Below are 23,058 nucleotides of genomic sequence, written 5' to 3' on the forward strand. Positions count from 1 at the left end.
CTATGCCTATATGTTCTCCCTCCAAGCTTATACTATGGTTTTGCCCTAAACTTAAGTTGCACTTCGGTTTTGGATCTGTAGTTGCAGGTAGTTAATAACAGTCATGTCTCACCGCTGCGGAGCTCTAAGAATGCTTTAACTCCGCATGCTTGCAGGGAGGAGTAGGAACACCTCACAGGTGCCAACTCCTCCCTCACGCGGCGTGTCCCGCAGACCGGCCTCCCCTCAGCGCCCACCGACGGGGCTCCGCTGAGGAGACCGCTCACAAAATGGCGGCGGCGGCGCTAGGGCCCGCCAGGCGCCCCGGCTTCCCCCGCCCCGCCCGCGGCCAACTCCCAGCAGCCGCGCTCGGTTCTGATTGGAAGCAGCCTTGTCAATCTCTCGCGCCCGCCAACCGCCACCGCGTCTCTCGGCGTCCCGGCTTCCATTTTCCGGCCGGCTGGGGGCAGCGGCCGGAGCTCGGGGCGGGGACCCCGGCTGCCGCGGCCGGTGCGGGGCTGGAGGGAGCGGGGCGGGCCCGGGGCCTCGGAGCCCCGTCGTGCCGCCGCCGCAGATGGAGGCCAGCCTGACGTGCGCCGTGTGCCTGTCCCTCTTCGAGGAGCCGGTGACGCTGCCGCTCTGCTCACACAACTTCTGCCGGGACTGCGTGCTCGAGTGCCTGGCCTCGGCGCAGCACCAGCAGCGGGGGCCGGGGCCGGGGCAGGGCCAGGCCCGGCTCTCCCGAAGCGGGCCGGGGCCGGGAGCGGGGCCGGGCGGCGGCGGGGGCCGGGTGCCGTGCCCGCTGTGCAGGAAGCTCAGCCCGCTGCCCCGCGGCGGCGCGGCCGCGCTGCCCGTCAACACCACGCTGGCGGAGGTGGTGAAGCTCTACCGCTCCGGCGCGGCCGGGGAGCCCGAGCGAGGCCAGGGGCAGGGCCCGGGGCCGGGGCAGGGCCCGCTGGCGCTGGGGGGCAGCTGCCAGAAGCACCCGGGCCGGCTGGTGCAGCTCTACTGCCGCATGTGCCGCCGCGCCGGGTGCGGGCAGTGCGTGTCTGAGGAGCACCAAGGCATCTTCCACTCCGTCAACCTCATAGACACGGTGTACCAGGAGGAGAAAGTAAGCGCTCGGCTCTGCTCGGGGCCCCGGCTGCGGCTCCCTTGCTTTGGCACCTGGGACTCTTTTGTGCGTGTATGAAGGCTGACAGGCTGTGCCGGAAAAAAACACACTCATGCCAAGAGCTTGGGGCATGCCTGGATCCAGTTTTTCAGGCTTCTGCAGGATGCTAGCTCTGTTTAAAGAAAACAAAACAAAAAAACCCACACCCACAGAGACTTCCTTCATAGGCTCTCTGAGCTGATGTGTCTAGTTGGGGTAATAGGTAGAAATTATGCATTTAGATAGACGGTTTAGGTAACTAATAATGAAAGTAAAACCAAAATGCACTTATGTTTACGTGAAAACAACTCCCTGGCTTGTTTGTTTGTAGTGGCAGCAAGAGTTGTGATTTTTGCCAAGGTAACCAGCGTTGTGGTAGAGTGAGCCATCCTTGTCGTATGCAAGTTGGGTAACTGAAACAGAATCACACGGCGGTGATGGAGAGGGATAGGTGTAGGGGCTGTCATGGCTTAGAAAATAAGCCCTGCAGTGTATGAGTTAATTTGAAGCTACTGTTTTATTTTTTTATCTTCAACCTGATTCTTTACTGGCCAGGGCTAGAACTGGAAAAGAAGAAAGTAGTTTACCCTTTCAAGAAAGGTAGAAAGTTAAGGTTTGTTGTTGAGGCAGTGCTTCATATATAGGCAATGAACTAATTGGAAACAATGGTGTGGAAGATGATGTAGAACACGTAGGACTTACTGTCTACTAACTAGAGACTTCAGGGTAGTAGTGTCGTAGATTTTTCTATTTGCTGTAAATAATCACTTGCTTAGAAACACTTTGTAGTTTTATAAAGCATATGTTTTCGTGGAGACCATGTCGGTGGAAAGGGATGGTTTGGTTGTTAGAAGTTGAACAGCACTGACTGTCCATCAAGCTATGAGTTGTTTTTGCACTGATTCCTTCCTGTTCCTCATTCCCATCACCAACTGCCTGTCCTTCAGGAAAGAAGGGAAAAAGAGTCTTTGCACAACGGTTTTTGTGTAAAATTTAGTGATAATGTAGTGCGGTAATAAAGGAAAAAAACAGTGGTAATGTTGGTTAAATCGAGAATAATTTTGTTATGGTTAGCTTTCTATTTGTTTATTAAAAACATCTGAGATATTAAAAAGAGTGTATCATAAACATGCATATCAAGCAGGAAGAAATGCAGCATTCAAACAAATTGTGATAGGTGTGTGTGTGTTTTTAAAAAAGGGGAAAAAAAAAGCTGAGGGAAACATTGTTTTAGCTATAAAGTAACCCTACAGCCATTGTAGCATTTGTATTATAGATGAGCCTAAAGCCGTTACTTTGAGAAAGAGAAATATCAACAGCAAGTTTGTCTGCTGTCCCAGAGAAGCATTAAATGTTATCAGATGTTTTGAATGACTGCTTTTGTTGATAGGTTGTACCCCATGATGTGGTTCTAGACAACCACTGAAATGTATTTACTTTATGGAGTTGTTAAAGTCATTCTAAGCATTTCAATTGTCTTACAGTTAACCTTCTTCAGTAGTCTGAAAAAAATGAGAATAATAAATGAGAAGCTGATGAATGAAGTCTCAAGTCATCCAAATGATACTGATGTGAGTTACACATGTTGACTTTTTAAAAATTTATATCTATCTATATATAGAGAGATAAAAACCTTGGTAACACCAACTTGGTTCTCTTCTCATGATAGGTTAATTACAACTATAGAGTACGCTGGTACTTTGTGTGGTAGAGGTGTGTCCTGAATTTAGGTTAAAAAAGTAAAGAGTCTGTGTAGACACTGCTGCTTGCATCGTCATCTGTTTTTGTATTCTCATGCTTCTAGATGCTGGTGAATAGTGAAGCAGACATAATTGCACTGGAATTTGGAGAAATTTTCAGAACTCTGGAAATGAAGAAGCAGCAATTGATAGAAGATCTTGAAAATCAAAGAAGTAAAAAAGAGAAGGAGTTTCAGATTTGGAAGAAGATGAAGGAAACTCACAAGAAAACCATTGAGAATTTTTTGAAGGATTGTGAAAAGCTTGTACATGAATGTGACCCTCAGCGTTTCCTGGAGGTAACGGCCTTTCTGTTACTGCTTGAGATCAGTTGAGTAGTGAAGCTCCTGTGTCATATAGAGCCTGATACTTCATTCAGTGTGCTAATGAATGGATTGCGAAAAACAAATTCAACAAATGGAAAAATAAGACCTAAAATTATTTGTCACTTTACCCTCTTTTAAAACAGAGCTTGTCGTTTTAGAGAAGCCTGGCAATCTTTCTTTACAGCTTAGATATTCAGTGAATTCAGTAGACACTGTTTTCTTCACATGATTAAAGCTGATGAAATTAATGTTGGCTGTTTAGCTGTTGATGTAACACTTACTGTGTTATGCTACCAGCTATGAAAGTAAGCTGCCTTGATGCTGGATAGGGAGCTATTTGTTAGTACTGCCACCAACCTTTTCTCATGTTTATATGCTTTTTTCTTGTTTATTTTTAAATGCTCTGTGTATGAAGCACTTTAATTGCATCTGTAAATTTGAAGATACCAAAAAAGCTTTTCGGTGAGAGGTTAGAGCCAGATCTAGTAAGTTGTCTGAGCTGCATAGTGGAATACTATGTTGGGATACCTGAGGTATGATGACTGTATAGATTCTAAAACCTGCTGTAATCTTTGCAGGGAGCTGTGCAGCCTATTGAAAGCTACCTCAAGTACTTCTGATACACTTCCGACACACACTGTATATTGAGTAGTATATATGTTTCTATAAAAGATGCTCTAAGACTTCCTCACAGTGCTTAAGGGAACTGGAGAGGAAAAATTGAGAGCAATGATAGAGGAGCTCAAGACACAAGCTTACATCCTCGCTTTTACCTTAGCTAGTGGAGACCTAGCTTAGTTAGATCTAGTTTTAAACTAGCTGGTTGATTTACATCCAGTGCTGTGCTGCAACTGAATGGATTTTTTTAAGAAGTACTTTGTTTCATTAAGTTTCTGCTAACAACTAGTTAAGGAAAACCTGACTTTTGGGTAGAAGCCACCCCTCCTTATGGAAGAAATATTCTGACTCCAGCAATTAGGCTTTAAGCTTAACGCCTTTCTTCCTGTCCTCTATAGCAATACACAGCTGATTTCAGTAAGGTGGTTTTTGTTGTTTTCAACAACATTACTCTAATGTCACCAGGCTCTTATATGGGAGCAGCTAGTTTATAATCCAGTCAGTTTTTTCATTACTCATTCTCTGGGAACTGTCACTTGAGTCCAACACAGTGGATTTCATATTGCTATGATATGACTGCTTTAAAACTAAAACATAAATTTATTTAAGATTAGTGTAATAATATCTTAAAAGTAATTAGGAGAGGTTCCTCTCATCAGGCAGAAAATATTCTCTTACCTGAGTATTCACAAGTATCTGAAATGGATTAGATAACCACATAGGTCATGATTTGTTCTATTGGAATACTTCAGTTTGGCTCAAAGAATTTTTTTTCTTCCTTAACATGCAGTTTAGAGTAAATCGTGGGCTCAGACTTATCTTTGTCACGTGTTTGGCTGCTCTTTTTTGTTACTGTTTTTGAATCTTCATAGGCTTATCTTCTATGGTTCTGTGAAATGAAGACGGGGAGTACTCTGAAGTATTTTGGTAAAGTGGTGATCTTTTTTTTGAGAGAGAGTTGGAGGAAAGCTCTACAAATGTATTTCCAAATATATACATATCTTACGAATTCTTATTTTATTTATAGGTGGCCTGTGGCTTGAATGCAAGGTATATGTGTTTCTTTTCATGCTTTCATAGTTCTCTTGTGTAATTTTAAGATTTAAAAACTAAGAAAATAGTTACTTTGTATACGTTCAATGATATCAACTTAAAATGAAAGTAGTGTTTGGTAATAAGCTAGAATGCTTTCAGATTTTTGGATGCTCTGTATTCCAAATTCTAGGAAATGTCTCTTTCTGTGAGGGATTAGCTGTGATTAGAGATAAACCAGTCTTTTGAATTGGCTTTCTGACAAAAACTGAGTATAGGAATTCAACACATGGTAATTGTGTATTTTTTCAGTAGCTTATTTGAACTCAGAGCACTGAAGCATACCTGGAACTTTCACAGTTTCCTGTACAGCTCTTTAAGAGTGTCTATGGAGATTCTGCAGTGTCTTCATTTTGTGTTTGCAGTGCATATACCCTGAATATTTCTCTGTAAAGATTCTTAATTACCCCTATTGCTTATGTGATGACTTTTTAAGCAGAAGTTTAGCAGGAGTGTTGAAGTGGAGATCTTGAAAATATTTTGTAGCTCACACTAACATTAGCAATGTTCTCTGAAAAATGAGTATGACTTAGATTCAGGTATAATACGTTAATAGTTTGTAGTCTTTTTGCTGAACTCCTTTTTTCAGCTTTCTTTTCTTTTTTCAGAAAAAGAAGCACTTTTTCAGTTTTCATTGTGCATGAAACCTAATCCAAATGATTTGTCAAGTAGGAAGTTTTAAGAAAAAAGTCTAGGAAACTCAACACTTTACTGAAGACTTTATCTTTTTCTGATTTGTTTTACTATTTTTTGTTTGCTTTTGTATTAAGCAGCTGTAATTTTGTTGTTGGCTTGTAAGCCTTAAGAGAAAGGTGTTTAGGCCTGTTTGTTGTTTCCTTTTCAAGAATGAAGACTCAGCTTGACCTGATGAGTATAGCATCCAGCTATGAAAAACCACCAGAGTATACTCAGAAGAAAATGGATATCAAACCGGTGGTTAATGAAATCTTGGCTTTGAAGTTAGTGCCAGTTAATGTGGGCATGGTTAAAGGTACGGAAAAAGGACTTAAGGGACAAGATTCAGGATGTCTGTCATTCTAGTAACCTGCAACTTGTGGTACTGATTGCTCATAAGCACTCAGTATAGCAAGAGTATCCAAAAGTTCAGAAAGCTTATGAGTAAATTAATGCAAGATAAATTCATCGAGGACTTACCACATTTTGCGAATGTGCTTTCTCCAGGAAGTCCCTTGTCTATGGTTTTGGAAGCTGAGAGAAGCATTATTTTCCTTTTTGCAACCAGTATGGCCAATGTTAGAAACGTATTGTTGAAGACTGAATGCTGTGATTACATGCTTTTATGCACACACGCTTTTACCCCATGCATGTTTTACACGAGCGCAGGTGTCTTCAGGCATTTAGAGACGCTTGTAAGCAGGCCTCTTCCTTTATATCGCATAAGTTTAGCCAAATACTGAGTCCTACTCAAGACAATATACTTCTGTTCTTAATTGGAGTCTATATTTAGATTCAAAGGAACTTTTCAGGATGTATACACAGGCATAAAATAATCATATGGCTCATCGTAGCACAGGTTTCCTGACTTTTTGTTTTTTTTTGCCTTTTTTTTTTTCCTGTAATAAAAGTCCACTACTAAGTACCTGTAGTACCCTTCAGGATTGTGCCTGCAGCCTACATTTCATTTTCTGTTATTCCTTAAGTTTTGAGAATATTTATTTTAACAGCATAAAATTCATATTAAAGCAGTATTTTTTTGATTTAGAAAAAATGATATTTTTTTTTTTAGTTGTAACCATTTTATCTTGAAAATGATCACATTATTTCCCGTACATAGTATGCTCTCCAACCGTTTTCTTTTTTCTTGTCTGTCTTACAGACCTATCTTCTGGAGGAAATCAGAACTCAACAAAAAATACTATAAAGCAATGGCAGGACCAGAAGAATATACTCAAAATGTTTATTGTAAGTTGTTGACTAGCTACAGCTCTGCATTTGTTTCCTCCTATCAAAAAAAAGAGGAGTAAAATGTCTGCTGCAACTCATTTTTCAGCCAGTAGCAGGACAAGAGGAAGCACTGGCAGACGGTCGCAGGATCTGTACTCGCTTCATGTCAATTTCAGAAATGGCAGCGTTTCAAAATATGAGTCATGAGGTATGATTGAACATCTGTTTTAAATATGACTTAAGTTACTATTTGTTATGACACAACTTTCTACATATTCTTTTATACTGTCTTATTAGGTGTTCTGGTGTCTTTTTTTTAGTAGACAGGTACCTGTCTATTTCTGGAATGCAAATCTGCCTACGCTAGTAAAGCTGCCATTTTTCTCACTTAGAAGCAGTTACATGTGGTGGGTGGCTGAGTGAATATTGCTCTTTGCAGGAAGAATCTTGTTATGGGTAGTGAAGCGTGGCTGGCCATGAATCACATAATGTGTGTTGTGAGAATGCTGATGGCAGACGGTTAAGTTGCTTAGGTCCTTTGAAAATAGAAGTATTTCTGTTATTTTGGAGAATGTTTTCTAGTCCCATTGCAAACATGACTTAGAAGGTTAAGTATATCCAGTGAAATACTATATTAGTTTTTTGAAAGGTTCTTTTTTGTAACTTGAGAATTTTTCATTGTCAAGGCTAGTCAGTTTAGTTATTCATTGTTTTTTAAGTCACTTTAAATACAGCTTTTCCCATTTGCTACTACTGCAATGCGTGCTTTGTCATCAGGGCTCTCTATATCTCATTCAATTGTTTTTAAAGAATTTCTTCCATAACTTGCTGTTGCCTTTTATCTAGCAGCAAAAGAAAAATACAACATAAGTGCATATTGTAGAATATACAATAAACTTTCTTTAACTGTAAGAGTTCTATAACCTCTGAATTCACAAATGCTCTATTTGGCTTAATAACTGGATTCTTTCCTATAATTGTAGGAGCTACGTTACAAATACTACATGGAACATCAGAAACTCGCTGATGAGTTCAAGGCACAAACTTTACCTGCAAATAAGAAGCATAAATTTGTGGCTGCTGGATCTCCTAAGGATAAGACCTCAGGAATTCCGTCTGTATCTTTACCTACCACAGCAAGTAACAGAAATAGAGTGAATATGGGAATCCTGCAAAAAGAAGGTGGTTTTGATGAGTTAAATTGTTTTGGAACCAGTAATCATAGGATCCCATCCACCGCTACTAACTTTTCTGAACAAAATGGTAACTTCAGCTTAGCTCATGAGAGAGGTTCTGAGGAAACAACCACTCCAGCCTTATCAGAAAACTTGAAAGATTTATTAATTAGAGAAAAAATGCCAATGCAGTCATCAGCAGTTACTGTTCCAAATGGAATGGACACAAATTCTAGCATTTTGGGAGGCTTAAAACCAGCAGCATCAGGAGCTGTTGCTGTTTCAAATTCAGAATTTTTAGATGTTTCTGCAGAGACACCTGCTTCACCATTTGCTTTTGGTGCATGTAGCAATTCACTACCCAGATTTATTAAAAATGCAGCTACATTTTCTTTTAAAAAGGAAGACAGTAAATATATTTTCCCTAAATTTTATCTAGGGAAATGTGATCATGAAGCTAAAACAGATAACCAGGATGAAAGCAAATTTGGAAAACATAGTTCTGTAACTAAAACCACAGTTTCTGATGCTTCAAACAGTTGTAATATAGAATCAGCAGAAAATGAGAAAATGTTTTTTCCATTTCCCTTTAGCAATTCAGAAAGAAATTCTTCTGCAGTATCGGGAGTCAGCAATTCATTCAAGCTTTTATCATTATCCTCACTTTTCAACCAATCTGAGAAGCCAGCTGACCAAAACACATTATCTCACATGGTAGAAAATGCATTTTCTCCAAAGAAAACTGTAGAAAATGATATGCTGAAACCATCTGTCTCAGTGGAGCAAAAAGCTAATGCATCAGAATCCATCATAACTGCACCTTGCAGTACTTCAGAAACCGGCATTGCAGCTGGGGTGGATGATGTCTCAGAGTCTCCCCTTCTCCCCAGCACGTGTGCATTTTCCTTCAAAACTAACTGTTTTCAGTTGCCATCACCAGTATTTTCGTTGGGAAATATTGTTAAAAATGCAACTGATTCACTGAGTTCATCCTCTGTTTTTTTGTCTAGCAATGGTACTGAAAAAAGTGAACAAGAGAAGATGAAATCTCTTGACAAAACACCTCTAAATATAGTAAAGTCTGCATCTCCAGAGTGTGCAGAGGCTGCATCTGGGCACAGTCACCCAAAAGTTGAAGGTTCTTTTCCAATGGACTCGTCTAAGAAAACAGAAAGTGCAGAAATACTTGCTGATAGTAATTCTTCTTGTAGTCCACCTTTATGTTCAGCTGTCCTTCCTGTTAAAAATGAGAATGCATCATCCACTCACCTTACTATCGCTTCAACGCAACAGGAAGTAAAGATAAAACATCAAGAAAGTATTGCTGAAAACAACTGTTCTGTTCCTGGGAGGGAAGATGAACTTGAGTCCAGAATGCTTCAGAATGCAGATTGTTCTGCTCCTGGCACGTGCAATGATTCAGTTTCAAGAGCTTCTGTACTTACAGTAAACGAGTCTGGAGGAATGCTGAGTGATAGTGATTCTGACACTGAAGAGCTAAGTCAAACGTCTGTGTCTAGTGATACCAGCAATGTATCGGAATATTTTTCTGTTGCAGAAGACAAAATACCTACTAGAAGAAAATCAGAGGCATGAAGAGAGGGTGAAATGGAACACAGCTATGTTTAAGTAAGACAGAATTAAATAAACACTACAGCGAGGATATGACTTGTCCTGTATGAATCTTGTGATTTATGTATCTGATAAAAACATACTTGATTATCAGCATATACCATATACTAACTTTTGTAGCACAATCCAAACTGAAAATGAAGTCTTTAATAAGACATTTTCAGTTAAATATGACCACACATCTTATATCATTAAGAACGAAGACCTTCCAGGAAGTGCCACTGGTGTATGTAGGGGTGGTAGGGGGGTTAAGGTGTCCCAGAAGGCAGGCACAATGAAGCCTCAGCAACATGAAGCAGAATGTTGCTGCTTTAGTACAACAGCACTTGCACTATGGTTGTGTCAGTAAGAGAGTATTGACAATATTGTTCTGATAAACATGGAAGATGAGCCATGGTGAAAATAAAGGACATTACTGAAAATCTTCTTTGAGCTCCTTTTGGCTGTATTCTTTTTCTCTGCTGTATTTCATGGATATTTAAGTTCCAACTCCTAGTTTAATTCCTTTTACACACTTGAAATTGGAAATGACAGCCATGTTCTGGGTATACAAAGTAGAAGGGTGTCAGCTATGCTTCTGAAATGCTGTATTTACAAAAAGTAACTCAGTTAATTTTCAGTTCCTTTTGGCAGCAATTTGGGAATTGGTGAACAAATATTAACTTGTTGTTCTGATTAAAGCATTATGAGAACATGGCTTTTAAAACAAAATGTCCTTCAGAATCTGTGTAATAACAGGAAAAAAGGAAAACTGCAATTCCAAATATAAGTATTATCCAGAACTCATTGAATTTTCAGTTTCTAGAATACAACATAAAGTGAAGATAAAAATGCTCTTTCCTAATTTATTCACCATTCTGTTGCATCCAACAGATACATGTGCTTTAGCTATTAGAATATGCAGATGCTAACACTATTTCAGATTAAAGGTCTTTTTCATTTTAGTGTTCGCCTCTCAGGAAAGCTGGTGCCAAATCTTAACTAAATCCTCTGTTAGGCAGATACCATAAGTTCTGAAGCAGAATGCATAATAATCCCTTTGAGATTCTTCAGTGGTAACTAAGCAGTCACTTTGTGCCTCAGAGAGAAATATCACTTAAATTTAAATCTTTCAAAGCTTACTCATACAATCCCTGTGACAAAATACTTCAAAATAATTTGTTCAGGAAACCTTGATCTAATTCTAATATTATTTGTGCTAATTTTTTGGACTTAGTGGCTCTGTCAGGGCATTCCTCTCTTAAATATGCTGCAAAATAGTTTCTAGAACTTGCAGAACTTACCTACCTGCCCGCGGTGCCTGTAAGTTAGAAGTCAAAAATTCTTGTTAGTTTGACAGTTTATGCTCATCCTGGAAGTCTTACTATTTTTATCATTCCTGTCACTTTTTTTTTGAATGCAGAGGAAATAAGCATTAAAAAGGTATTAAGTTAAATTAATGGAAGGTCAAGCCTGAGGGTGATGGTAATGGCATCATAGATGGATCTTGCTTTAATGAAAATGGGAGCAATGGAACAAAGTCAAGACAGATCAGCACCTATAAAAACTTGTTGCCAAAATGCTGTAATTCAGAAAATGTTTTCTGTTACACTGACAAAAAAAAAAAAAAAGCACACTAATAATTTAGGGTTATTCAGAAACCCTGATGAATGTTTAAAATTTTTGTTGTATCTTGTTTTCATTTATATTTACAGTGCTTCATGAGGTTTCTAAAGTTAAGCTAGATACTTTTAGTGAAAGGACGTTGTTATAAAATCATAAAGCAAATAAAGAGATGGTGATGCACTTTTTTTTCAACAACAGAAATTGTTAGTGTGCGGTTTCAGTACAGTCCTAGGACTACTTTTCAGGCACGGCAAGTTGTAGTCTTACTGCATGCAGCTTTTATGGGGGGGTCACAGTACAATATTTTCTATTGACTTTTTACAATAGGTCACAGTAAAATTACAGTCCAGTCAGATATTAAATCAGTAGACTTAGCAATTTTCAGGTATTTTCACAAGTTGATTCCTTCGTTTTGATGTGATCATGTTTAGATTTAGCCCTTTTTCACTTTTAGTTCCTTAGTAAAGTTCCTTAGTAAAAGTCATAAAAGGAGTGAGGTACTTTTTACATACACTATTAAAAGTGAAATAAATACCATTGAACATCACACAATGAATTGTGTGATAACTAGAAAGACTACTCCATTGGGAAGCATGAAAATGGTAAGGTTTAAATTAGGTCACTTCTACACTAGTTGTGCAAGATGGGTGTCTATAGACTAAATGTCTATATAGGGCATGATTTGCCAGATAGTAAAGAACAAATGGAATAAATTTTATTTTCCACACAGAGTTAAAACAGTATCTTCTACCACTATGTTCTATTTTAATCCTAACTTTATTTCACACATTTACAAAAAGTTTAATCTGTTGATTGGGGCTCGGCAGCCCTACCTAAATACATATGCTTTTTTTTTGTTTGTTTTCTTTCCCCCTCCCCACTGCATCTCTCAGCAACACATTGTACTTGAGTAGTTTAATGCTGTTCACAGATTTCAAGTCAAAAAATTTCATTGGTGATCAGTTGATAAGCACCAGAGCTAATGCAAGGCAAGGGAATTCTGCATTGACTTTAATGCATGTTTTACTTATCAATAGTAAATAACTTCCCCCACTTTCTTGATTGTCATAAAGTTGTGTTTGGCAATGAGGGATGCTGTCAAAGCCCAATTTTCCTGGGTTATCTACGCATTGTGTTTGTGTGTGTATATATATTTAGACTACAAGTAGACAATTGTGTGGTTACACTGAAGAATTGTTGATGTATAAAAATACTACTATTTTACTTTTTCAGAAGAATAAACAAGGAAATAGAAAACATTTTAGTCAGTTGGTGTTGCAAGGAATTTTGACAAGTACTACACTAAAGTGTAGCCTTCAAGGAAGGCTACAACAGGTGAAAAATGAGGCAATTCTACGTACGGTTGCAACATTTTATTAAGCAAACTTCGTTTTGATACAAACCTTCTTTACACTTTTTGTAGTTTTGTAGGCTAAAACTGCAGAATGAGTTAAGAGCTTTCATAAAAGTTCATGAAGGTGCTACCTAATAAAACAGCAACCTTAAAAAATAATTAGAACAATTAACTTTAATTGGTGAAGTAATGAGTTGAAAGTTTCCAATGCTGTCCTATACAATGCTGTCCTATACACAATTAGTCTCTGAGATTATCTTTGATTATATTTGCTAAGTATATTTGAGAACTGTCTTAACATAAATCACTTCTTGAAAAAAAATCTGAAATTGAACAATGTACAATTATCTACTTTTGTAATCTATTAAAAACAATTAGTTTATATTTCAGCAGGTAAAATATTAACATATCAAGATTTTGTAAAGTAAACTTTGTATTACTAATACTGGGTATTACTGAGGTTGTATTTTGAAATGTATTTGAGAACTTAGTCACTTCCTAATTTAAAAGGCAGTTAATCATATGAGTGGTAAGAGTATTATGTACTGCTGGTTTTTAGGTCTGTGGGTTTGTTTGTTTTTGGTGGTGGTGTCTTGTTTTTCAGTTAACATACTCTTGATTATCCAGATTAGCCAAAAAAACTAGACTGCAGACAGTTTTTTATGGTAGTTTTCTCCTAGTTTTTGGAATGCCAGTAGAACGTTATCATTTGGATCATCACACAGTTCACTCAGCGATACTCTGTTTAAAAAAAAAAGGGGGGAGGGGCATTATTTCATTTCATTTCATTAATTCATTTCATTTCATTTTAAAGATAATGAATATTAAAAAAAGCAGATGTTAATCATACCCTATAGACTTAATGATGAGTGAAAAATCCTTGAGCAGGTAGTAAGCTTCTCCTTCATTTAACCTAAAAATTAAAAAAAAAAAAAAAATGGTGATGGTACTGTTTAACTGTTAATAAAGCTTGCCATGTAGGCTATGTAAGGATGCAAAGAGCATATCCCATGGCCTCAACCTCTGATAAGACATGGGATTACTATAGAATAACTTAAAGCTTTGAATGTAATTAAGAATACTATGGAGATACATGTTTCTGTAATTATGTTAAATTTACATGACTCATGATTTGTATTTGGAAAAGAAATATGGTAATGCTGCTAACATGGTTTCAGCTCTTTGAATAAGCAAGCTGTCGCAAGCTAAATGGGAAGGCTGTGCTTCAGATGAAGTTGTTGGCTGAATGGAGTAGGAGACACAGGAGAGTAGTTTTCTACAGATAGCTAAGATCCCGTACTTTGCAAAGACAACGGCTAATTAGTGGACCGCAGCTTAACAAATCTCAATTCCAATTAATTAAAGAATACCGCTAATTTTTAAGACATAGCATTGCAGTCAGTATTGTATTGAAAATAAGGAGCATATTTCCTTGTGTCTTGACAATGTAGCATTCATGCCAAACTTTGCTATTTGACTAAGAACTACTAAGAACTACTACCTGCTCTAGGAAACCTGCTTTGGCGGGGGGGTTGACATGATGATCTCTTGAGGTCCCTTCCAACCCCTACAATTCTGTGATTCTGTGAACAGCTCACAGAATGTATATTCTAATTGTTTATACCAGATTCTTCTTTGAAGAGCTTACAAAAAAAGCAGATACAAAATCGTCCCATCCCCCTCAGGGAGCAGAAAGAAGTGGTATTTTGTTATTCACATATAAAAGTGCTATGAGCATGAAGGTAAAATAAAGATACTTGATAGAGTAGTGGGGAGAGTGAGATTGTGACTAATCTTTTGGGAGCTGAGGTTGGGAATAAAACTCTTGTGAATGGCTTGATTAAGAAGGCCAAGCTAAAAGTTTTATAAAGAGAAGAGACAAATTTAATGGACAAGACTATGCAAAGAGATGCACCTGCCAAATGAGATGTGTTGTCATTATCACTTTTTTTTTTTTTTTTAGTTTGTATTTTTGAAGCAGTAAGCAACAAGTAGTTTGACCAAACTGTGGCACAGTCTCAAAGTAATCTGTCACTAAAGTCAAGACTTCACATCTACAGTACTGTTTTGAAAATCCAGCTTATGCTTTATAGCCATTGCCATGGGACTTCAGTGCAGTATATGTTTTGTACTCATTATGACATTCAATTTTAATCATATTTAGTATATGGTTAATTCAATCCCTATGTTCTGGAGGGAGAAGGCTTTAAAGACAAAAAGATGTGCTCATGTACCATCATGTACCATACGGAAACAACACTGCTATTTAGCTATACTAAAGATGGGAGTAAGTACCAGTTATCAGTTGTCAAGGCAGTCAAGGAACCATGCTTATAAAAGTCCAGTGCATATGCATTGAGTGGCATACGTCGTCCTTGATTATCATACTTCTTCAAGTAAAGCAGAGGGCAGTTTTTGACATTAATTCCAAGGGAATGTAACACAGCCTAAAAAGAAAAAGGAGAAAAAAAGTGCTGAGTAACCATTGTGTTTTTGTTGCTGCATCTGTTGTGTTAAAACTTGCAGCTTCAGATACACAGCTGACAAGTTCCATACTTCTAATACTGGGCCACTCAAAAACTCTGCACAAGTAGACGTAGGCTGTAGACACTAGATAGTTTGCTGAAGAGGCTTATGCTGCTCTAGGATGCTCCACAAATAATTTAACTAGGCCAGTTGTTTACTCATGAGTTTTAGACAGATGTTTCCATATGTACAGGTCAGGTATTCAGACCCTCCTGCTGATACTTAGAATGTATCAATCTTACACGTTGCACATTTTAAGAGTGAAACTGAATTTCAAATTCCCAGTTTTAGTAACTTGATTTTTTCTAATTCTGATCCTAATTATTCCTTAGGTGGTAACACCCTAATGCTACAAAACCCATGTAGAATGTAACAGCAAAATGCAAGCTAACAGTAAACATACCAACTTCTATTACAGTTTACCTAATTCATGTTAGGTAACAATCACTGAACGCCTAGCAAAGAAGGAAATGTTCAATGCAATAATGCATACCTTTACTAGGATCTTTGAGACTACTGTGTGATTGACTTAAAAAAAAAAAAAAAAAAAAAAAGTGAAGAAAAGCAATCTGTGAATATGGTTTGAAGCTATTTAGCTTCGAATTAATAATTCAAATAATTATAGAGTAATTTACCTGAGAGCTAAAAGGAACCAGAGTCTTGCAAGAAAGCAAACTATTTATGGATTTTTTTTTCCTACATCTACCTATTCTGTGTTTTGCATTGTGATAATTTGGTGCTGCTCAGTGCTGTTTCTTTTTTGAGACTTCTCAAATTGTTTCTCCTACAGAGAAACACTTGAGCATACTGTCTTCGTGTCAGACAGAGGCAAGAAGATCGTAGTAAATATTTTTATTAGACTGTAATAAATTTCTACCACCCATGAAAAGTAACTTACTTTATTAACATTCTCTGCATGAAATAGATCGTCATCAACCATTCGAGATAAACACGCAAAAGGTGAGATAGCAGATATGCGTTTGGTGTTGTCCATCAAATAAGATGCTAGTTCAGAGCCATGACATTTTTTAGATGTAAAATCTAGATGGGAAGATTGAAATACAACATAAGCTATAATGCAGAAACATGCTGCCTTCCCGCAATGAATTTTAGAAGAAAAATTTTCAGTGCGGTTAGACAATGATAGGAAATACAGTTAATCTAAACCTAAATCCTTCATGATAGATGCTTTTCTTCTGTTAAGAGCTTCTAAGTGACTGATCACAGTATACAGGAAAAAGCTTAATAGTGGTGAGTATAATGAAGCCCTTTGTGACTTAAACCTTTTTCCTCAACTCATCCATAGGCAAAATAGCTAACACCATATCGCTGTGCCGAAACCAATGGAATGTTAGTATTAGAAGACTGACTTTATATTCTGCATTGAAGAACAGTTTTTTTCAACCTGTATTTACAGGTCTTAATACAGACCCATAACAGATTTTACTGCTATCTTCTGGATTACCAGCCAATGTTTTCCATGAAGCATGGTGATCTAAAGAATGTGTACTCAACTGAGGCCACGTTCGGGCTTAACAAGTATTCTGCTTTATGCAATCCAGTACAAATTTGTGTTTACAACAGAACATTTCAGCTGACTTGTGGTCTGCCTATAATATCAGTCGATGGCTGTAGAAGATCTGGCTGGTTTTTTTGTTTGTTTGTTTTTAATGTATTTCTAGGTGGTTTTGTTTGTTTTCCTAAATAGAAACTTATTATTTCTTTACAAGTTGTTAGCAATACTTTTAATCCTTACACTGGAACAATTTCTGTTTTGTATGATGTTAGGTATGCTGTAGCTACACTCTGTGATTCAAAAAAAATCGCAGCAACTTTACATAATATTTTTTCACAGCCTCATCCCAAAGTTGGTGCAAGTCCAAATGTCTCTTCCACCATTTGTTTGATCTTGCATAATTTTTTCTGTGAATCTAATGCAATATATTTGTTTATTTCAAAACAGTTTAAAAAATGCCTGAATGTCACATCTTTCATTTTAATAAGAAACCTTACCATTAAATTAGAGGAGGAAATTCAATTTTCATGGTTCACATCCTGGATAAAATTAGCACTTGTAATACTAAGATATATAAAGGAATTTGTCTCCTGAAAATGCAAGGCAGTCCATGTACTTATACTTTCCTCTTGATTTGGAACACCATCATTCTGTGATTTACAGCTTTTAATTTTAATTTCCTTTTTTTTTTTTTTTTTTCTTTTTCAGATAACGCATCAAGGTGTGAGGTCGCTCTATTGTTAAAATAAGCGACCTTAAATTGAAAATGAAAAAGCAAGGTTTTCCTATAGTGTTGCTTACATGATACCATCATGCAGCACTTACTAGTGCTATTGGAGAACAAAGCACACAAATGGAAAAAGTACTATTTACCATCCTGAGCTATGTAGTACTCAGTCTTCTATATAGTACTCAGTCTTGTTTTGGATTTACCTTGTTTATGTGGTAGCTTGTAAGATAACTTAGCTTTTTTTTTTTTTTTCACAGTAAAAAAATCACTGTACCAAGGTAGGAAAAAAGGAGGAATAAATAGAGTTATCTGCTATATCTAAATACTGCTATAACTAAAATAGAGTTATCTGCTATATCTTAAATGCTTCCTTACTAAAAAAAAATATATATATATATATATATATCTTTGGAGTTGTGTTATTTTCAGCGGATGTAGGCAATAGTGATACATTGCATTGCTTTTACATCTTCTATCCAGGAAGTAACTAAACGTAATAGTTACATATTTTCCCCCCAGTGGAAATCCATGTTGCTTGGTAATTTTATAGTAATGTCTTTTCATATTGCTCTGGTCATTGGACAGCATCTATTGGCATAAGTAAATTGATTTAACACATGGCACAATGTTCTTTAACTGTTAATTCAATCTTGAGGCTGTTCAGATATTGAAAATCTAACCTTTGTAAGACTGAAAGCAATTCACATATTACAGGCATCTACAAATGTCTTCATTATATTTAAAAAGGCTTTATTTAAAAAATAGTTTTAAAAAGAACTTTAAATTCTTTAACAAGAACTCCCCTTATTTCCACTGTAAATTCAGAACAGAATACCAACTAAAGTGATCCTTTTCCTGTACACAACTTTATATTATGTACAACATTTGTAAAACAAAAGTAAAATAGAAACTGTATCTCTTTATTAATGTCTGAATTCACTCTTTTTCCTTAAAAACAACAACAACAACAACACTTTCCTAATATACTCAATTTCATAAATGATGACTATGCTTCCCCCCCACTTCCTACCTGTCTTTGACAGTGGAAGTCTGTACTCTTGTTCCATATCTGCCAGTTTGGCAGTTGTCAGAAGAAAATGAGCAAAATTTTCCTCAACTTTAGTATTGTACTCATTTACAGCATCTGCAAAGTCTTCTGGAAGATCTTCTAGGAAGACCTGAAATAACATGCAGTTTATTGTTTAATTTGGTTAATTTCTCCATAAGTGTAAATTCTACATTGGTGCATACATAAGGTATTAGTACACAGACAGGGCAGTAGTAGAAAGAAGACTACAGCTCCAAATTTAACCCAATTTGTCAGACTGCCTGACTGAATTCTGATTCATGGATCTTACAGAAAGATGAACATCAATTTCATGCAGAAAAAGACATGGAAAAAAAAAATATAAAATTCCTAGAATTTTTATTTGCAGAGTACTCAACTTTATTATTTAATTATTAGTTAGCTAAGGGGACTTTTAGAGGGCCGTTTTTCCCAGCTCTCGTTTTGCATATCTCAGTGTTGAAAAGGTTTCCTGCTAACATGACAAACCCTGTTTTTTTGCTGCCATTAGCCACAACAGTCCAGTAATCCCTCTTATGTGACTGGCCACTTTTCAGAAATTAGTGATATTTTTTCTTGGAATGCTTTGTGGAAACTAGACAAAAAAGCATCTTCAGATGGAAAAAAAAAATAAAAATCCTTTGTTCTTCCAGCCACAGCTGTGTCTGCCAAAGTTTTAAGGGTTTGCATGAAAGAAACAATAGGAGTATGTTATAAGAGTTTCACTTTCTGTCCATACCCATGGTGGGTTAACTTAGTGCACAGCTAATATTAATGCTCATCTTAGCAATACTATCTTGCTGTTGGAGAATGATAGCCCTAAGCCTACAGTGTCATGCACTGCAGAAGATGCTGGTGTCTTTATGAGTCATTGGTACGCGGCAGAAAAAGCTGCAGCTCCTTAGAAAAAGACAAGATTCTATTCGAATGAGGAGAATAAAGTAAATTCCCATTTGGGGAAAGATATATTTGGGTTGTGTTATATAAAGAAACACTGCGTTGTCCATAACTTTAGATTTTGAAATATGACAGTAACACATCATCTTTAAATAATTCTTGAATAATTCACTACTTTTCATCTAACATGACATACGATTGTGTCTTTACCCTAATCTGGAAAGTATGGCTAGCTGCTCACCCACCAGACTACTGTACATCCACAATGACAACACTCTAGCTGACAAATTGAAACATATTCTTTGAGGTGGTACACAACATAAGTTACAGTAAAGACCAATCATTTCTCTACCTTGGACTGGTAAAATTTGTGTTTCAATGTCATTGAGCAGGCTGGAAGATATTTCTGCCCAAACAGGTTTGCTAGAATAAGCACTAGCTTTTCCAGGACATCATCTGAAAAGTCATTTGAGCCTGTCAAAACAGTAGGCACATGGGTTAAATATGAAATTTTACCAAAAACATTTTGCTTAAAATAACTTCCATTCAAGGAGTTTCCCTCCCAGCTGCCATTGTCAAGAGTGTTTATAACAACAGTATCCAACATAGTTTTGCATATGCTTACACACTTCAGCTTCTCCACACAAAATGGATTTTACTCATGTAATATGACACTAGTAGTAGTACTTCTGTTATCTTGTTGATATTCAGAGTGATCATCCATTTTATTTACTACATGGCATTCAAATCTTGCTCTGGATTCAGAATTATTTATTTTTCCAGATCAAGTGGACTTTTCTATGTTCAGCATTCTTTTTTTATCTCATCATCATTTTTCACAAACAGTAAATTTAAGTTCATGGTATTAGTATTGCCATATGCGTATCGGTTTCCTCAGACAAAATACAAGCACTTGCAGAGTGTGTATAGGCACAGACCAAGAAGATGGGGATGAAGGCTAGCCAAGCAAAAGGCAGCAGTAGCAAGAAGACACCCAGAGAATTTTAGAACCATCGGGGTTACAGAGCCTGCCACAGACTTAAGATTCATGGCATATTATTTACCTTTCTGAATTGGCTGGCACAATTTGCGGAATAAACCTTTCACAAGAAAACTCACTAAGACAAAATTTGAAGGTTCATGATAGTGTAAGTGTGTCACAAGTCCAGCAAATCCTATGGGGTTACCTTCTTGATCCAAGTAGCCCTATTTAATTGAAAAGCAAAATAAGCTTAGTTGTGAAAGACAAACTTGCATTTGACAAAACTAGAGGCACTCAAAGGAATAGTCCTTCAACCTAATGCATAGGTACCTACTCAGTTCCCCATGAAAGCCAAAGCTTTGTCATTACTGAAAAACAAGTCACCAACTATTGGAGCATTTCCATGGGAAATCTTCGTCTCCCAGTGCAAAGCATAATTATTGGCCCTACATGCAGATTTCATTTGAAAAAAAATAAATCCAAATGTTCAATGGGATAAAAGCACACAAGCAGTGATCTGTCAAATATGTTCTGCAGAATATCAAGGTGCTGAAAGCCTTTATAGTTTCAAAAACAACAAAAGAAGAAGAGAAAAAACAAACAAACAAACAAAAAAAAAAAACAGGACGAACTCAGGGAATAAAACTCCATCAAAGTCTATAAATTCCAGGACACCTGTCCTGGCAGAGAACACTCTGCATCACACCCTGTAAGAAAGTAGGGAGTATCTAAATAACCATCACTCTATATAGTTGTTTTATTTATTGCATAAATAGCTCAGAATTAACCCTGGACTTAAAGCACCTTAATTTAATCTGTTTCCTTAAATTTGTTTCCAGGAGAAATAGCCTATTTCTATGTAATATAAAAAACATGGTTCTTAAATGAAAGAGAACACAAACAGGAGTTCTTAATGTTTTCAGAATCTGCACATTTCAGATAAGCAAACCTGTATTTACAGACAAACATCCAGAATGAGTTAAAACATACCTCTTTGATAAGAAACTGTAAGGAAAACATAAAATAAATTTTTAATATTTCAGCATGTCTTTCATTTTTGAAAGTCATCAGTGAGTGCTTCAACACTGACAATGCCTGATCAAACAAACAAAAAAGAAAAAAAATTAGAAATGCAAGGAAACGTCTGTATTGTAACAAGCAAACAAATTCAAAATCCAGCTCTTAGGTTTATTTTATCAATCACTTCTCAGGCTAGAAATGTCAGGTTGGAGGTACTGTTGGATTTTTGTTATTTATTTATTTAAATTGAATGCCTAATTCCTGGAAATGCTTGTGCAAATGTCCATTCTCTGTCTGTCAGCTATATTTTCTAACTGTTAATTTTCTAAGCTTATGCTGAGGTTTGTAAAGCCGATTACATGAAATTCATATAAAGATCTATAGGAAAAGGATTTAAATATAAGTTTGCATCATTAAATTAAAACAATTAAATTTGCATCATTAAGCTAACATTAAATGATTCCTTACACATGAATACCATGTTAAATATTTAACACAGTTTACCAATATACTTTATCATCTTAAGAAGTTGACCGCACTTATGTCTGAATTCCTTGAGTCCTTAAAAGAGAGGAGATCTGAGAAGTTTGTAATCATAATCATGGACTGTTTACTTAATTTACTTAAGTCACTACATTAAACGGCAAGAATAACAATTTTTGATTCTAGAGAGTCAATACGCTGATTTCAACAAGTGAGTAATACGTGGCATTTTCGCTTTGTTTCAATTTAGATAGGAATTCATAGCTCCCTCTTCCCTACAGAAAGATATGTTCACATCTTTTCCTCAAATAAAGCTGGAATTTTAAATATGGGAAGATTTTGTGATTATCCAAGTTAATGAAAAAATTGTATATGAGAGTCGGGGTAAAAATACCTTCCTGGCAGTAGCATTCTGTTGGATAATAATATTTATGGCAAAGAATAAATGCATGAAAATGTACAGTGCAATATTTTAGAGAAGATGTTACAGATACTAGATACAGTATAGGAGTGTAGGAGATTTCATTGGGAGACAGATCTCTTAATTTTGAAATGCATAGCTCACGTTAAGGAGATATTGTTCAATTAAAACGAGTAAGAATTAATTAGATTATACTATGAAAAAATATTAAACCTTTGCACTGGCATCTGCTTTGTCATCAGCCTTTGCAGACAACAGCATGAGTCTCAGTATTAAGGTAATAGTCAGAGGAAACTGGCCTTTCAGTTGAGGTACATTTGATTTGATAAGTCTTTCAACTTTGGGCAGTGGTATATCATAGAAGAACACATTTCCAATCATATCATGTCCCCGTCTTCCAGCACGTCCTGACATCTAAGAAAAAAATCTTTGTATTATTATTAAAATAACAACATTATTAAAATTTTGGATAAAATACACCTGAAGTGTATATACTGCTACCATCTACACAATCTTAATAAGGTATTTATACAAAATTATTCAAGTAATGTGTGCAAAAATGAGCTGTATTTAAGATATAGCCTGTTTAAAGTGTTTTTTTTTTGTTTTGTTTTGTTCTCTCTTTTACCTTATTTTCATGAACTCGAATATTTGTTACAGGACCTAAACATTGGAAAGGATACTTACGGTCTCACACAACTTTTTAATATTTGTATTTCTTCAAGGTAATTTATACTTTATTTAAAACCTATATATCAGCTTCAATTTCAAGTTAGGTTCAGCTTTGAATTATTTCTAGGGCAGAGGGAGCTTCAGCATGAATGCAGAGCAGAGACTAT

General features: G+C 36.7%; 2 protein-coding genes across 6 annotated transcripts in view; one reads left to right on the forward strand and one right to left on the reverse strand.

Moving 5' to 3' along the window:
* The first annotated feature begins 470 nt into the window (after positions 1-470).
* On the forward strand, positions 471-10,046 carry LOC118166324 (E3 ubiquitin-protein ligase TRIM63-like). Of its 3 annotated transcripts, none has more exons than XM_035325154.1 (9): positions 471-1,093; positions 2,617-2,703; positions 2,937-3,170; positions 4,843-4,865; positions 5,753-5,898; positions 6,745-6,830; positions 6,919-7,020; positions 7,796-8,880; positions 8,998-10,046. In XM_035325154.1, exons 1-9 carry the CDS (start codon positions 554-556, stop codon positions 9,581-9,583), a joined length of 2,889 nt encoding a protein of 962 aa, XP_035181045.1. In that variant the 5' UTR covers positions 471-553; the 3' UTR covers positions 9,584-10,046. The 3 variants fall into 3 exon arrangements, with proteins under 3 accessions (XP_035181045.1, XP_035181047.1, XP_035181044.1); XM_035325156.1 differs by having other exon boundaries at positions 472-1,093; positions 7,796-7,994; positions 8,998-9,180; XM_035325153.1 differs by having other exon boundaries at positions 472-1,093; positions 7,796-10,046.
* A 3,024-nt stretch (positions 10,047-13,070) lies between these two features.
* DDX60 (DExD/H-box helicase 60) overlaps positions 13,071-23,058 on the reverse strand; it is a 45,752-nt gene continuing 35,764 nt past the window's right edge. For 2 of the 3 annotated variants that reach the window (XM_035325151.1, XM_035325150.1), the window contains exons 30-38: positions 22,433-22,633; positions 21,286-21,390; positions 20,378-20,519; positions 19,666-19,787; positions 18,381-18,528; positions 16,003-16,145; positions 14,874-15,025; positions 13,429-13,491; positions 13,071-13,319 (exon numbers count right to left, since the gene is read on the reverse strand). In XM_035325151.1, coding sequence (XP_035181042.1) covers positions 13,220-13,319; positions 13,429-13,491; positions 14,874-15,025; positions 16,003-16,145; positions 18,381-18,528; positions 19,666-19,787; positions 20,378-20,519; positions 21,286-21,390; positions 22,433-22,633 — 1,176 coding nt within the window. In that variant the 3' untranslated portion in view covers positions 13,071-13,219. The remainder of the gene's footprint in view (positions 13,320-13,428; positions 13,492-14,873; positions 15,026-16,002; positions 16,146-18,380; positions 18,529-19,665; positions 19,788-20,377; positions 20,520-21,285; positions 21,391-22,432; positions 22,634-23,058) is intronic. The other variant, XM_035325152.1, reaches the window with a different exon arrangement.

This window comes from Oxyura jamaicensis, chromosome 4 (assembly GCF_011077185.1).
Source record: "Oxyura jamaicensis isolate SHBP4307 breed ruddy duck chromosome 4, BPBGC_Ojam_1.0, whole genome shotgun sequence".
Lineage (NCBI taxonomy): Eukaryota > Metazoa > Chordata > Aves > Anseriformes > Anatidae > Oxyura > Oxyura jamaicensis.